Source organism: Ovis canadensis, chromosome 4 (assembly GCF_042477335.2).
Source record: "Ovis canadensis isolate MfBH-ARS-UI-01 breed Bighorn chromosome 4, ARS-UI_OviCan_v2, whole genome shotgun sequence".
Classification (NCBI taxonomy): domain Eukaryota; kingdom Metazoa; phylum Chordata; class Mammalia; order Artiodactyla; family Bovidae; genus Ovis; species Ovis canadensis.
In genome coordinates this window covers 114,022,626-114,039,189 of record NC_091248.1, presented here as the reverse complement: position 1 = coordinate 114,039,189, position 16,564 = coordinate 114,022,626, and the positions used below count along the sequence as shown (strand labels likewise).

The 16,564-nt window shown below is 34.8% G+C and overlaps 1 protein-coding gene across 6 annotated transcripts in view; it reads left to right on the top strand.

Moving 5' to 3' along the window:
- CNOT4 (CCR4-NOT transcription complex subunit 4) overlaps positions 1–16,564 on the top strand; it is a 150,957-nt gene that overhangs the window by 108,858 nt on the left and 25,535 nt on the right. For all 6 annotated transcript variants that reach the window (XM_069588451.1, XM_069588452.1, XM_069588450.1 and 3 more), the window contains exons 8-10: positions 7,696–7,753; positions 10,194–10,443; positions 11,342–11,839. In XM_069588451.1, coding sequence (XP_069444552.1) covers positions 7,696–7,753; positions 10,194–10,443; positions 11,342–11,839 — 806 coding nt within the window. The remainder of the gene's footprint in view (positions 1–7,695; positions 7,754–10,193; positions 10,444–11,341; positions 11,840–16,564) is intronic.

The window sequence follows — 16,564 nt, the reverse complement described above, 5'->3', positions numbered from 1 at the left end:
ACACTGAAATTTTCTTTTGTGATATCTTGCTCTCATCTTTCTGTTTCTATGACTACTCCTTCCTCTCGTTTTTAAGCCCTTATTCCCTATTGCAAGAACAGTGCAAATGTGGGGAAGGTGACAGAGTAGGTAGCACCAGGAACCAACCTCTCCACCTGGACAGCAATTGCCCTTGCAGAATCTGTCTAATGAAACTGTTCTTGAACTCTTGAGGTCTTTTGAAGTCTTGCAACTTTCAGGGAAAGACTTGGCAGTTAATTTTGGTCAACTTCCACTCAGCACAGTAGCCTCCCACCCCCATCCCCAGCCACATGGCAGGTGTTGTGTACATGTTCCTAGAGCAGCTTGCCTATAGCTGGTGGAAGACAGGATGGACAAAGTGGACCATGTCCTCAGATACTGAGGATTTCTGCTTTGATTACTGATCATGGCTTCTGATTACAGGTGCAGACAGAGAGGCAGGCAAGCATTGTTGTAACTCCTCTCATAGTTACAAGTCCCTTCCTCTGACTGAAGTGATTTCCGGAAAATTTGATGGACTAATACCCACTTACCATACTCCTTTAATTTTTGCTTTTTCTCCTTTTGGGACCTCGGCATAAAAGACTAGGACATTAAAAAACAGCTACATATAAGGAAAAAATTAGAAAGTTACTCTGCATGTCCAGGGAAGGCTCAAAAAAGACCTGAGAAGACCTTAAGTTTACAGCTAAGACTAATTCTCTGTACAGAGATAGCCTGCAACAATTGAAAAAAAAAAACCAAACACAAACACAGCAACTGGTAACAAAAAGAGCAAACACTGGGGAAAGGGGAGAATCTGATTTCCAGAGGTACCATGTTACTAGATAGATTCAAATGAACAGCGTTAAACAAAAAAATCAGAAGGCATACAAAGAAACAGAAAAGAATGATCCATTCAAAAGAAAATAATAAATCAACAGAAACTGTCTTTGGAAAAGACCTAAATGGCAGATATTCTGGACAGTCTTTAAAGTAACTCTTACAGATTCTTAAAGAATTAAGGAAAGATGTGGAGAAAGAAAAGTGATGCATGAAGAAAAATGGAAGCATCAATAAAAGGTAGACAAATTTAAAAGAAACTGAAAAAAAAATTCTGGAGCTGAAAAGTACAATAATTGAAACAAAAAATACTCTAGAGGATTCAAAGACAGATTTGAGAAGACGAAAGAAAGAATCAGCAAACTTAAAGATAGGGTGATGGAAATTATCTAGTCTGAGGAACACACAAAGATTGAGGAAAGGTGAACAGCCTAAGGGACTTATAGGATTCCAGGGGACCAGCAGGTGCATTATTGGAGTTCAGAGGAGAAGAGATAAAGATGCAGAGACAATATTTGAAGAGATAACAACTGAAAACTTCCCAAGTCTGCTGAGTATAGCATCCAAGAAGCTTAACAAATTCTAATTAAGGTGAATTCAGAGACCCACAGTGAGATACTTGAGACAGTATAATCAGAGAGGGCAAAGGACAAAAGAGAATCTTGCAAGTAGCAGGAGAAGCAGATCATCACATAGAAGGGAATCTTAATCAGCAGATTGCTTATTAGAAACTTTGGAGGCCAGAAGGCACTGGGCTGATAGACTCGAAGTGCTATAAAGAAAATATATATATACACCAACCAAGAGTCTTCTGTCTAGAAAAACTGTTCTCAAAGAGTGAGGGAGACACTAAGATACTGCCAAATAAACAGAAGCTAAGGGAATTCAGAACCTTTAAACCTGCCCTGCAAGAAAAACTCAAGGAGTCTTGCAAGATGAAATAAAAAGATTGAGCAGTACCCCAGGGCTGTATGGAGAAATAAAGATCTCAATAAAAGTAAACCTAGTGTTATAACAATGGTTTGTAACTATGCTTTTTTCTTCCTGTAGACCTTAAGAGCAGTATGTTTAAGGTCCAGTACTTTAGTATAAAAGCTGATATTACCCTGCTTTGTGACTTCAAATCTTGTTTTCTACGTAATTTAAGAAACTGCATTCAGAAGAAATATTGGGGGCACACAGTGTGTGAAGATACACTTTTGTGACATCAGTAACCAAAAGGGCTAGGGAAGGAGCTATGAATCTTGGTATATTGTTAAAGTTAAGTTAGTGTAAGTTTAAGGTAGACTGTTGTGACTTTAGGATATTAAATATAATTCCCATGATAGCAACAAAGAACTCTAGAATATACACAAAAGGAAGTAAGAAACATTTCACTACAGAAAAATAAGCTAAACATAAGATAATAATGCAATAAACGAGGGGGGAGGCTATAAGACATATAGAAAACAAATGGCATCATGACATAAATAATTTCTTACTGCCAGTTATGTTAAATGTAAATGAGTTCAGTTCTCCATTCAAAAGAGATTGGCAAAATGGATAAAAATACATAGTCCAGCTATATGCTGTCTATGAGAGGCTCACTTTTGACCCAAAGTCACAAACAGGCTGAAACTGAAAGAATGGGAAAAGATATTCCATGCAAATAGGAATCAAAAAAGATTAAAGGTGGCTCTACTAATATCCCATGGACAGAGAAACCTGGCAGGCTACAGTCCATGGAGTCACAAAAGAGTCAGACACCACTAGCAACTAAACAAAAACTACTTCTAATATCAGACAAGATAGACTTTAAATAAAAAAGATTAATGAGACAAAAAGGACATTATATATTAATAAAAGCTTCAGTACAGCAAGAAGATAGAACAGTGATAAACATTTACACACTTAGTGACCAAAATATGTGAAGCAAAACCTGACAGAATTGAAGGGAGAAATAGTTCTGCAATCCTAGCTAGAGACTTAAGTACCCCACCCATAATAATGGATAAAACAACCAGACAAAAGATAAGGAAAGGATTTAAACAACACAAACATATACAGAACACTAGGTACAGTATTCTGTATTTGTGTTGTTGTTCAACAAGAGAATACACATTCTTCTCAAATGTACATGGGACATTTTCCAAGATAGACCATATGTTAGGCCACAAATCAAGTCTCAGTAGATTTAAAAAGATGAATATACAAAGTATATTTTCTGACCACAGTGGCATAAAGTTAGAAATCATTAACAAAGGAAACCTAGAAAATTCATAAGTGTGGAAATTAACACTTGAACAACTAATGGGTTCAAAAAGACATCTCAAGGAAATTAGAAAATACTTAGATGAATCAAAATGAAAACAGCATACTGAGACTTCTGGGAAGGAGCAAAAGTGGTGCTAAGGGGGAAATTTATAGCTCTAAGTGCTATATTATATTGAAAAATAAAAAAGATCCCAAGTCAACAATCTGACCTCACAGTTCAAGGAACTGGAAAGTGAACAAATAAGCCCAAAGCTAGCAGAAGGAAGAAAATAAGATTAGAGCAGAGATAAGTGAAATAGAGTATAGAAAAACAATGGAGAAAATTGAGGAAACCAAAAGTTGGCTCTTCAAAAATATCAACAAAACTGACAAAACTTTAGCTAGGTGAACTGAGAAAAAAAGAATGTCTCAAATTACTAACATAAGAAAATGAAGTGGGAACATTGCTACAAATTCTCCAGAAATAAATATGAAAGTACTGTAGACAGTTGTACACCAGCAAATTGAATAACCTAGATGAAATGACTCCAAGAAACACAAAACCTACCATGACTGTGTTACAAAGAAATAGAAAGCATGAATATAACCAGTTAGCATGTTGAATTAGTAATTAAAAACTTCCCACCAAAGAAAAGTTCTGGACCTAATGGCTTGATTGTTGAATTCTACCAAGTATTTAAGGGAGAACTAATAGCAGTCTTTTTCAAGCTTTTCCCCAAAATTGAAGAGAAGAGAATGATTCCTAATTAATTCTATGAGACCAACATCACCCTGATAACCAAAGCCAAAGACACTGTAAGAAAACTTCAAACTCCTAATGAACACTGATGCACATATCTTTAATAGAATGCTCACAGAGGTCAGCACATTGAACAGGGTAAATGCCAAGACCAGGTGTGATTTATCCCTGGAATGCAAGGATGGTACAATATGCCGTATCAACAGAATGTAGGTTAAAAGCCATACGATCCTCTCAATTGATGCAGAAGGAGCATCAGACACAAACACTCCTGTGACAAAAACAGTTAACAACCTAGAAACAGGAAGCCACTTTGGCATAATAAGAGCCATATATGAAAACCAAAGTGAACATCATACTCTATGGTGGCAAGATTGAAAGCTTTTCCTGAGACGAGGAACAAGGCAAGAATGGGATGCCTGCTTCCACTACTTCTCTTCAACATAGTATTGCATTTTCTAGCCATAGCAATTAGCCAAGAAAAAGAAGAGGCATTTAAATTGGAAAAGAATATGTAAAGTTATCTCTTTGCAGATGGTATGGCTTTATACGTAGAAAATCCTAATGATTACACACAGAGAGACACACATAACACACCTGTTAAAACTGATAAATGAATTCAGCAGTGTAGCAGTATATGAAGTTAACATACAAAAATCATTTGCATTTCTATACATGAACAGTGAACAATCTGAAATGAAATTACAAAAGCAAGTTCATTCACAATAAGAAAAGAATAAAATACATGGCTGAAGTGACTTAGCACACATGCACACATGCAAGACTTGTATAAGAATGAAACATTGCTGAAAGAAATTTAAGAAGACACATAAATAAATGAAAAGACCAATGTTTATGGCTTGGGATACTTCATATTAAAATGTCAGTTCTACCCAAAGCTGTCTACAGATCCCAGTCGTGTCAAAAATCCCAGAGTTTTTAACAGATGAAAAATCCATCCTAAATTCATACAGAGTCTCAAGGGACAAATAGCCAATATAATCTTGAATAGAAGAATAAAACTGGAGGACCCATACTCCCTGATTTCAAAATTATACAAAGCTGCATTAATCAAAATAGTATGATATCGACGTAAAGATAGTCTACAGACCAGTGAAATAGAGAGCTCATAAATATTAACTCATAAATAGCTAAATGATTTTTGACAAGGTCACTAAGACTAGACTGCTGAGGATAGGACAATCTTTTCAACAAATGGTTCTGGGAAAACTGGATATTCACATGCAAAAGGGTAAAGTCGGTTGCCTGCCTAACACCATATTCAAAGATCAATTCAAAATGGATCTAGCACCTAAATTTAAGACCTTAAACACCCCCTTGCCCCCCAGAAAACCTTAAGAGAAAATGTAGGATAAACCTGATGACATTGAATTTGGTAGTGATTTCCTGGATATAACACCAAAAACACAGGTAACAAAAGAAAAAATAGATAAATTGGACTTCATGAAAAGTTAAAAATATTATGAATCAAAAGACCCTATCCACAAGTCACAGGATGGGAGAATATATTTGCAAATTGTAAATCTTTTAAGGATTATTAACCAAAATATGTAGAGAACTCCTAAAACTGAACAGCAAAAAATATCAAATTCAAATATGGGCAAAGGACTTGAATAGACATTTTCCCAAAGAAGATTTGTGGATGGCCACTAAGCATATGAAAAGATGAACATCACTAGTCATTATGAATATACAACTGAAAATTACAGTGAGATACCTCCTCATACCCATTCTCCTCACACTTGCTATAGCTACCATCAAAAAAGCAGAAAGCAAGTGTTTGAAGAAATGTGGGGATATTGGAGCCCTTGTGTATTGTTGGTGAGAATTTAAAATGGTACAGCCTTTGTGGAAGAAAATATGGCAGTTCCTCAAAAAATTTCAAAATAAAATTACCATATGATCCACCAATTCCACTTCTATATATAAATGTAAGAGAATTGAAAGCTGTATATTGAAGCGGTATTTGTACACTGTGTCATAGCAGCATTACCCACAGTAGCTTGAATGTAGAAGCAATTTCAGTGCCCATAGATGGATGAATGGACAAACAAAACATGGTACATATATACAATATAATAGTATTTGGCCTAAAAAAGGAAGGAAATTCTGCTGTATATTACAGCATCATGAACTTTGAGAACATTATTGTTTATGAAATAAGCTAGTCACAAAAAAAAATAAATACTCTGTGATTACACTTTATACACAAGGCATTTAGAGTAGTCAGAGTCATCAAAACAAAGTACATAGTAGATACTGGAAATTGGAAAAATAGTTGTTCAGTGGGTATAGAATTTCATTTTTATAAAATTCAAAGTTATGGGAATGGATGTTAGTGATAGTTGTACAGCAAGGTGTATTTAATACCACTGAAGTGTATTAATCTTTCTAAAACGTTGCTTTATTTGTATTATTTTTGTGCTCAAAAAAATTTCCTTTGGCCTCTATGTCTTTCTCTTCTTACCTCCCATTGCTAAAATCATCCTGTATGTGAGCTAAACTAATTACCTTTCTCTCAACCTTTTCTACAACCTTTTGGTTCTTGAAATTCTTGCTAATCCTGTCTTTAATGCTGTCTGCCACCCCCTCCCCCACTTCTCTTCCTTCTAACGTGTAAATATTTTTTAAGGGCCTAGTTAAATTTGAACTTCCCTAGGAAACATTTCCCAGTTGCCCCTCTTGGAGTGGCTTCTCTTTCTTCTAAAGATTTATGGCACTTAGTGTTTAAACAGTTCATTTAATAGTTGACACTGACTGATATTTCTTGTGCACCTGTCTTGTTACCCAGCTACCTCTAAATTTGGTGGGCCCAGAACTATATCTTAAAATTATTAGGATTACCCTCTTGACAATAATATGAATTCATTTATTGATATACTGTGAATAATAAGTAGAGGTGTTCTTCAAGTAAATTTCAGACTTCTCAGTCAGATTTAAGACTATCTGGCAGTGTTTCTGTAGAAGATGCACTTGATATTCAGATTGGGTACTAGTTCTTATGAAATTATTGCAAAGCGATCAGATATGTTTCCAGTAAGTTGTTGGTTTGTCAGGTGACTTTATATGTTTCCAGGCAATAAAATAATTTTCAGTTATTTGGAATCTTAAGTTTTTTGACTATAGTATTATATCAGAAGTAAGTATTAGTTTTATGAGTGCCAAAACTTTTGTTCATGTGCTGGATTAAAGTTTGATATAGAAATTGCTTGCTTGGGCAGTGTTGTAATGTTTATAAAGATTTTTGTTTAAGTCAGATGAGTTTAAATGGACTTGAAGTTAGATCTGTGTTACTTTACTATGATACTGCTTTTTCTCTTACGGAAATCAAATTTTACTGCTTTTGTTTGAGGCATGAAAGTTTCTTTCTGTTTGTCATGTGTGGTGTGTATGTGTTTATGTGTGTATATGTATACACTTACATATGCCTTCTCTTAAAGTTATGATTAGGCTATTGAAGTATTAAAAATGTATTGATTTTAAGAACCTGTAGATGACATTTCAGTAACTTTTATGCCCTCTGTTAAGCACCTAGAAAAGTAGAATTTTTTCAGAATTTTAATGGGGAATATGTTTATCATGGGCATAAACTAAATAATGGATTAGTATACTTCCCCCCCACACCCCAAACTGTGGTTTCACTTGCCGTTTTTGGAGAGTCTCGTATTAGACTGTAAGTCGCTCAAGGATAGAGATTTTATCTTACACTTTGTGTCCCCAACATCTAACCTAATATTTTGCATCGGAGTGCTTCAGTAAATGTTAAGATGGAAAAATGTCTATTTTTCAGGCTTTGGTTGTAGGAGAATAAATTTACTCTGATTTTTATTTTTTTGCAGCCCTATTGACAAACCTTCTGATTCTCTCAGCATAGGGAATGGTGATAATTCTCAGCAGGTAAGATTGTGATACTGTATTCCCTTATTTACCTGCCATCTGCTGAAATAAGTCCTTCTATGCAAGTGAATTTTCTAGATAGTGAAAAATACTTTAAATATTTAAAGAATTTTAAAACACTTTTAGTGAACATCTTTGTTAAATGTATAGTAATTAGCCGTCTTTTTCTCCATAGAATAGAGCATAATGTAACTCTTTCTTGATGATGCAGAAGTATCATTATGACCATATGTTACAGTTGCTGTTCATTGTTCAAGTCCCTAAGTCATGTCCGACTCTCTGCGACCCCATGGACTGCAGCACTCTAGGCTTCTCCATTCTGGAGTTTGCTCAAACTCATGTCCATTGAGTCAGTGATGCCATCCAACCATCTCATCCTCTCTTGTCCCCTTCTCCTCGTGCCCTCAATCTTTCCCAGCATCAGGGTCTTTTCCAGTGAGTCGGCTCTTCACATATTGGAGCTTCAGCTTCAGCTTCAGTCCTTCCAGTGAATATGTATTTAGGGTTGATTTCCTTTAGGATTGACTGGTTTGAGCTCCTTGCAGTCTAAGGGACTCTCAAGAGTCTTCTCAAGCACCACAGTTTGAAAGCATCAATACTTTAGTGTTCAGCCTTCTTTATGGTCCAACTCTCACATCTGTACATGACTACTGGAAAAACCATAGCTTTGACTGTTTGGACCCTTGGCAGCTGAGTAATGTCTCTGCTTTTTCATACGCTGTGTAGGTTTGTCATAGCATTTCTTCCAAGGAAAATTTTAATTTCCTGGCTGTAGTCACCATCTGTAGTGATTTTGGAGCCCGAGAAAATAAAATATGTTACTCTGCTATGTACCAATACATCAGTGTCCTTAGAATCCCTGATATTCTTTGTCTTTTTGACCTTACATGAAATGGTCCCAGACTAACATGCCTTCTGCATTCTTAATTTTGAGTTGTTTCTCTGTCCTGTGCTCCCCTGTCCCTTGTTGTCAACTTTAACTTTCTTTTTTTTTTAATCTTCTTGAGTTGATTTACAACGTTGTGTTAATTTCTGCTGTACAACAAAGTGACTCAGTTATACATATATTGTCTCATATTTTTTTCCATTATGTTTTAGGATATTGAATATAATTCTCTCTGAAATGCAGTAGGATCTTTTAATCCACCTTATATATAAGTTTGTATCTGCTAGTTCCAAACTGACTTTAATTTTCTGTTTCTTTCAATGACCTTTCCCCCAAGTTTCCCTCATTCCTCAAATGACTTTGGGCTTTGAAATGGTTAAATCAAACAGTTAACTTCAAAGTTGTATCCAGTATGATAGTTAACATTAAATATTTTTTCATAATAAGTTTAGAATAGCCACAAAGGATGTAATTTCCAGCTTATTATAGGTTTTTGTATTTTTAAATAAATAGGTTTTATTGGTTTTTAATTAGTATTCAAGAGATTTAAGTATCAGAATGTTTTGTTACTCCCTCATCTATTTATACAACCTCGTCTTTAACAATCGGAAATTGTACATCCTCCTTGACCTGATTTTTTTAAATAAAAAAAATCATTTAACATAAAAGCTAAAATTATATTGGAAATTTACTTCCTAATTAAGTGGATAGGGCTTTTTAAAATTAGTTTTCTTGTATCCATGGATGAATGTTACCCTTTGGCACAAGGAGATGTTTCAGCAGCCATCTAATCATGTTTTCGTTTTTCTAAATAACAGTGCTGAGATATCTTGTTCATATATATAAGTAAATGGAAGAAAGAGTATTATGTCCATATCACTCAAATTTTCAAACTCTTGAATTTTAAACACCTAAGAATCATATTAAGATTTATTATAAAAATTAGTTTTAATGATGTGTTTGGAAACAACTTGATTAGGTATTTTCATCTTGTTTAAAACCAAAGTATTGGGAATCACTTAGTTTGCCAAAGAAAATGTAGTCCTTAAGAGTCAGACACTCTGTCATTACTAATCTGAATATTTCTAATAAAGTTGTGTTTGCCTTCCAGAAAGTTTTCACTCTTAGGCAAAATACTTTGGTTAGATCCCAGAGAGTAAGAAATAGTGAGAGAAATTAGGTTGTAAAAGGAGAGGATACTGGCTGTGCCTTTTCAGGAGGGTCAGTTTTGTTACATAAAAGAGTACATATGTAAGTTGACGCTTTTTTGGCTGCATTGTGTGGCATGTGGGATTCTAGTTTCCCTACCAGGGATCAAACTGCATGCTCCTTACAGTGGAAGTGTGGAATCTTAACCACTGGACTGTCAGGGAAGTCCGAAGTTGATGGATTTTTTTGAAAATTCATACAGTCCTGAAAAAAGTCTCTTAAGTATCCCATTTTTGAAGATCTCTATTCTAGTACCTTTCATTGCAAGCCCTTTAAATTATGGCTTATTATTGTATATAGTATAAATTTATGTTGATTATTCTTTTCTTTTCCTATTTTATTTAGATATCTAACAGTGATACACCTTCACCACCTCCTGGTTTATCAAAATCCAATCCAGTCATCCCCATCAGTTCATCCAATCACAGTGCACGGTCTCCTTTTGAAGGAGCAGTAACTGAGTCACAGTCGTTATTCTCAGATAATTTTCGCCATCCCAACCCTATCCCAAGTGGGCTTCCTCCTTTCCCCAGCTCCCCACAGACTTCCAGTGACTGGCCTACAGCACCAGAGCCACAGAGCCTCTTCACATCAGGTACATAACCACACTGTGTGTGTCAGTAATTATCCTCAGACTAAAATCAGACCTTCGCTGGGTGTGGTGTTATGCTGTTTTTGTCCTCTTCTTTTTTCATAAAAATGTAAACATTTAAATTGCAAGAAATTGGATGGTTTGGGTAAGAGTTGTATGATCTAGAAGTTACTGTGTTAACAGATTTCTCCAGAAATGAAGGATTAGATCATTTTTTCAATATCCAAATACTTATTCCTCTAGGAAGTATTAATAGTAAGGGCTTACACTTTTTAATTAGATTTGTATTTATATAGTTATATTTTAAAAAGTGTTTTCCTACCTGACAAAAAAAGTATGTTAGTTAATATAGAAAGTTATATTTTGGCATTTTGAACCATTTCCAATTTCATTCAATTGTTCTCATTAATGTGAAGGATAGCATAAAATTAAGACAATGTAAAAAAATATAAAGATTAAATAGATACTTTTTTCATTGTTATAGTAGTATATAAAGCATATATTCAGAATTATTTATATGTGTGTCTTTGAGAAATACATTTTAAAAATAAACTGTAATTGAATTCTCTGACCATATTTATTACTTTATTTTATTTAAACAACTTATTCTGGGTTTTGATGATGAATAATTGAGAGTATGATTTGGGTTTCAAGTAGTACTTTGTTTTCCTTGATGAGCAAAATCAGTCTGTATCATTCAGTTTTTGAAGTTAGTAACTTAAAAATGAAATCATTGTTTAAAGTATCTGAGGCCAATTATAATTTTATAGTCTTAATGTTCTTATAGATCATAACAGATTTTGCATGTATTTATTTGCCTTTGTGTTATACAGTATGATGTTTCACTAGTATGGAAGTGAGATATATGTTTTAAATTCATCACTGTTTTTCTTCCCATCAGAAACAATCCCAGTATCATCCTCTACAGACTGGCAAGCAGCGTTTGGCTTTGGTTCTTCTAAACAACCAGAGGATGACTTGGGTTTTGATCCCTTTGATGTCACTCGAAAAGCCTTAGCAGACTTGATTGAAAAGGAACTGTCAGTCCAAGACCAGCCTTCCCTTTCGCCCACATCTCTCCAGAACTCCTCGTCACACACTACAACCGCCAAAGGTCCAGGCTCTGGATTCCTGCATCCTGCTGCACCTACGAATGCCAACTCTCTGAATAGTACCTTTTCCGTCTTGCCACAGAGGTTCCCTCAATTTCAGCAGCACCGAGCGGTTTATAATTCATTCAGTTTTCCAGGCCAGGCAGCCCGCTATCCTTGGATGGCCTTTCCACGCAATAGCATCATGCACTTGAACCACACAGCAAACCCCACCTCAAATAGTAATTTCTTGGACTTGAATCTCCCGCCACAGCACAACACAGGTCTGGGAGGGATCCCTATAGCAGGTAGGTTCGTTTATAGCCTTTGAGAATTTGTGAATAACTCTTGCCTACAGGTTGTTGGGTGGGTAAGGAGGGTGCTTTTGGATAACAGAAAGTATTTATCATTAGTCTTGGAAATTTCAATGGGAAAAACTCTTTATCGTAATCTAAAAAAAATTTTATTGGATGGATGCCTTGTAATATTGAGCTTTATAAGGATGGTGGAGTATTATACCTGGTTATTGCTCAGAAGCATTTTACTTAATAGCGTAGTTACCATACTTTCTTATGGCATATAAGTCTTTTTCGAATGAAACAAGAAATGGGCTCTGAAATTATGGTGCCATAATGTCCAACACCAAAAATTCTGATTATACATTCTAAAAGTAAACTGGTTCAAAAAAATTTTTTAGAGATGATAATCAGTGAGAGCATGAGGGATAAAGCCACCTTCTTAACTCCTTTTCACAATTTATTTTGACTGATAGATACACACTCACATCAAAACTCTGCTTATATAATAAAGGACATAATATTTGGGAACTCTTAATTTTCACAGACATATCATATGTGGATAATTATACTTTCTGTGAAAAAGAAATTGTTCAAGGAGAGATTTTTTTCCTTCTGGTCTGTCATATTTTTGTTTCTGGGGTAAATATTAGATTCCTGTAAGTGACGCCAGAATATTTCTGATTTTGTACTGCTACCCTTGAAAGTTTCAGAACTTTTGGCTTTTATACGATATTTTTTAGATCAAGTGACTTCTATATTTAAAGAAATCTTTCTTATTAATAGTTTTTCAAAGTTTGATTTGGGCTTTATATATGACTGTTGAAAGAGTTTGTTTTCTCTTGATTCTGAAGAGAATCAAGTAGAATAAAATAGTCCTTCACTCTGTTACATAACTCACAAAATTTATTTTTATCCCTTGTCTTGGCCTTTGTGATATGGCATGGCACAGTATTACTGTAATAATGTGCTATCACCAGCAAGACATTTGTTCTCTTGTTTTTAGCAAGGTTGATAGATAAATTTTCAGAGAGCCATCAAAATTCTTTGGTTCAATTCTCTTTGTGACTATAGCATTTGAATTTCAAGACAAGTAGGTAGGTTAAGAAAATGTGTTATGTGGCTTTTGATACAGTCAAGTTAATTTACCCATGAGTGTGTAATTTACCCATGAGTGTGATAGCACATGGGGTCTGTAGCTCAGTTGTTAAAGAATCTGCCTGTAGTGTAGGAGACCCGGGTTCAATCCCTGGGTTAGGAAGATCCCCTGGAGAAGGAAATGGCAACCCACTCCAATATTCTTGCCTGGAAAATCCTATGGACAGAGGAGCCTGGCGGCCCCCAATCCATGGGGTTGCAAAGATCAGACATGACTTAGCAACTAAACCACTACCACCATGATAGCACCTAATGTAGTAGTTTGCACAGTGGTGGGACTTGTGATAGTTGATCATTTGATTATGGTAGTTAGTAAGTAATTTAGAGTGACATTTTTCAATCCTCTTCTACATGATATTCACTTAAGAAATACTAAGTGTTCAGTTCCTGGTACTCATTTTTTTCAAAGACAATATATTAGAATATAATTTTGTTTTGTTTTCATTTGTTTCAATCATTTAGAAGTGTGGAATTTAAATTACTAGTAGTGCATCTCATATCATTATAACACCAAAAATTTAATTTCCCCTAAATATTCTAAACATTTAACAATAGAATATTAGACCAATTACTATGAATATTTGGGTATCTGCCCAACAATGAACTAGGCCATGTGGATAATGCAGAAAAACTTTAAAATGCAGATATTATTTCCAGATACTGTATAGTGTAGTTGACAAGATGAAATAAGACTGTGTGTGAAGGTGGTAACTATTTGATGCTGGAATGCAAGACACATCAGTGGAGCCTATAAATTGTTGGGGAAGCATCATTGAAGAATTAGGACTTGATCTGTATCGTGGATTTGGGTTAGCAGGAGGGAAAGGGCAAGACCTTTTGTGTTGGTAGAAACTCCCAAATAAAGGCATAGAGGCAAAATTTAGTGTGCCATTACATTAAGAAACAGTAGAACTACCTTCTGTACCAGGAGGTGCTTCATGTGTTTTGGAGAGGGGATGAGAGGATGGGGAGCTCGGTCAGGGAGGCAGAACAGCGTGGGCTTGATATGATAGGAAGGAAGATGCCATTGTGGAACTCTAGTTCTTAGCTGTCTTCATCGTGTACTTTTGTTTGACTTATTATGTGACCATCCTCAAAAATTATATGTTCTTCTGATTTCATAGTTATCATATTGTCCATTAGTGTAAAAAGAGCAGTTTTAAACCAAATATTTTTTAAGCTGGTAGATATTCCAGAAATGCCACAGGGGTGATGAGTAGTCACTGATTTTTGAAGGTAGTTGACCTTGTGTTGGTCATTTGAAGTCTTCATCTAGAATAGATACTTCATGAAGAAAAATGTGGCATTAAATCGTGATCCTATCTTCGTGGGTTTTTCTTTTCTTTCAGCATATACTCAACCACAGAGCATAGAATACTCTTTTTTCCCCAGAAATTCTAAGAATGAAGTCACCCACTATAGATTCTGAATCATTGTTCTATTTTCTGGGAGGTGGGGAGAGTTTGTCATTTCAGTTTCTTGACTGTGCATACTAGCTTGGTATTTAAGTGGTGACTTATAATTAAGCTTATTTTTAGAGAACTCTTAAGGTTCCCATGGCTAAAGAAATTTCAGTGTTAATGTACCAAAATATTTAAAATTTATATCAGGAGTTATACAGAACCCTTCCATGGCCTATATATATTTGGCAAATACCTCAGGATGCTGAATGTGCAAAGCCTGAAAACAGAATAGTTTTATAATTGTAGCCAGATGATTGAGGTTTTGCAGTAACAATTAGAAGTGACAACCTAAAATTCTGGAAAACTGTGTACATCTTCACTGTAAATTATTTGAAGCAATTTAATATGTAGGCAATATCTGCCTCCCACCCCTAGTTGTAACTCAGCTGTACTTGAGTTGAACTGTTGAAAAAGGTTTAACTCTATTTTCTGCAGTGAATATCATGGTTTCTTACACAGGGTAACTGTAAAGAGCTTCATAAAGGAGAGTACATATGTTTCAGCAAGGTCTGCCACTTAAGATATGCTTAGATAGTGTTCAGTACTGGAAAAATTATGTATATTTATTCTTTAGATACGTAGAGCAAGATGGGGTTTCTGACTTTTAGTTGGGAGTAAATAGTCACCTTTGTATCTTACAAATGTCTGTGTTTATTATACATTTGTATTTAAATTTTAAGTTTTTATTTGTTTCAGTTAATTATTAAAAATTGATATATCTGAAATCCATCATGGGAAGGACAGTTGCCAGAGGTTTGACATAAACATGGTTTCCATTTCCTCTGCCTAATTGAAAACATTTTTTACCTGTTGAAAATCAGTTATTTTCGTAAGTGAAATCTTTTTAGCAGCATTTTCTTGGCTGCATATCCAGTTTTCTAAATTGAGAAGGATTTTTGGAATAAATATTCTTGAGGGAAAACTTGGATTAGTAACCAATAGTAGTGAAGTCCATTCAGATCGTCCTTGTTATTGGAACCATGTGCTTTTGTTTTAAAAAATAACTTTTCCTGGGCCAAAAAATGACCTGCCTGTTCAACTCCTTCATTTTAGGAATGGCAAAGCTGTTTTCTGAAAAGGTTAAATAATTTTGAAGTCACACATTCAGTTAGTAGTAGATTAAAGATAGGAACTCAGGTCTCAGATTCAGTAACTGAAGTGTTTTGAAAAACACTGTAGTGAACTACAGTATTGATTACTGGCATTTACTTTAACTTGGCTTTCTTCCCATAGTAATTGATTTTTGCTCTCACACTCTTGGGAGGTCCCTTTTTTATCTATTCATGAGACAGTTGGCCCAGCTCAGGAATATAACCTGCAGTTACAAAATAGAATGCATTTCATTGACTTGATGAAAATTAATCTCTTGCTTAGTTCTTAGGAGTACCATGTCCTCACCAAGAACTCTAAAATTTCTTTTACACAGCCTTCTTGCTATATATTTGGGGTTTATAGAATATTTGCCAATTTACTGAAAAACTATGAAATAACCTGTTCTAAAGACACAGTCTTTTTCTTCATGGTATCCCTTAAACTATCTTTCCAAGTGTAACTTTGCAGATTTGTTTTTCAAAGAGCTTTCTTCCAGGATGTTTTTATTCTATAGAGCTAAAAATTATTTGGGAAACAAATAATAGTCTAAGTCTGTGAGCATTGTTTTTTCAAAATATACCTAGAAAAATATTTGAAACTGTTCAGGTTTAGATTTTTGTTCATGTTTTTGTTTATTCAAATTTTACTTAAGAGAGGGCATTTAAAGAAAATTCTTTGTTTCTGAATTCACTGTTTTAACAGTGGCTTGATGAAACAAGTCACTTGTAGTCATTATCAATTATAATTGGGAGAACTGATCTCATTTCATGTATAGTTCTTTGACCTAGAAGTAGTCATCTTACTTTCAGTCAATTGGATCATTGTATTGTTAGCCTTTTACTATTTTCTCATTATTTCAAAAGTGTACATTGAATTTTCAGATGCTATATGGTAATTTGCTAAACTAATATTTATTTCTTTTTATTTCTTTTTTCTAAACATAATGACTGCTTTTAAAACATGGATTTGTCATTTTGCCCTTTACAAAACTCACATTTTCACTTCTGTGAATTTAGTTTTAATT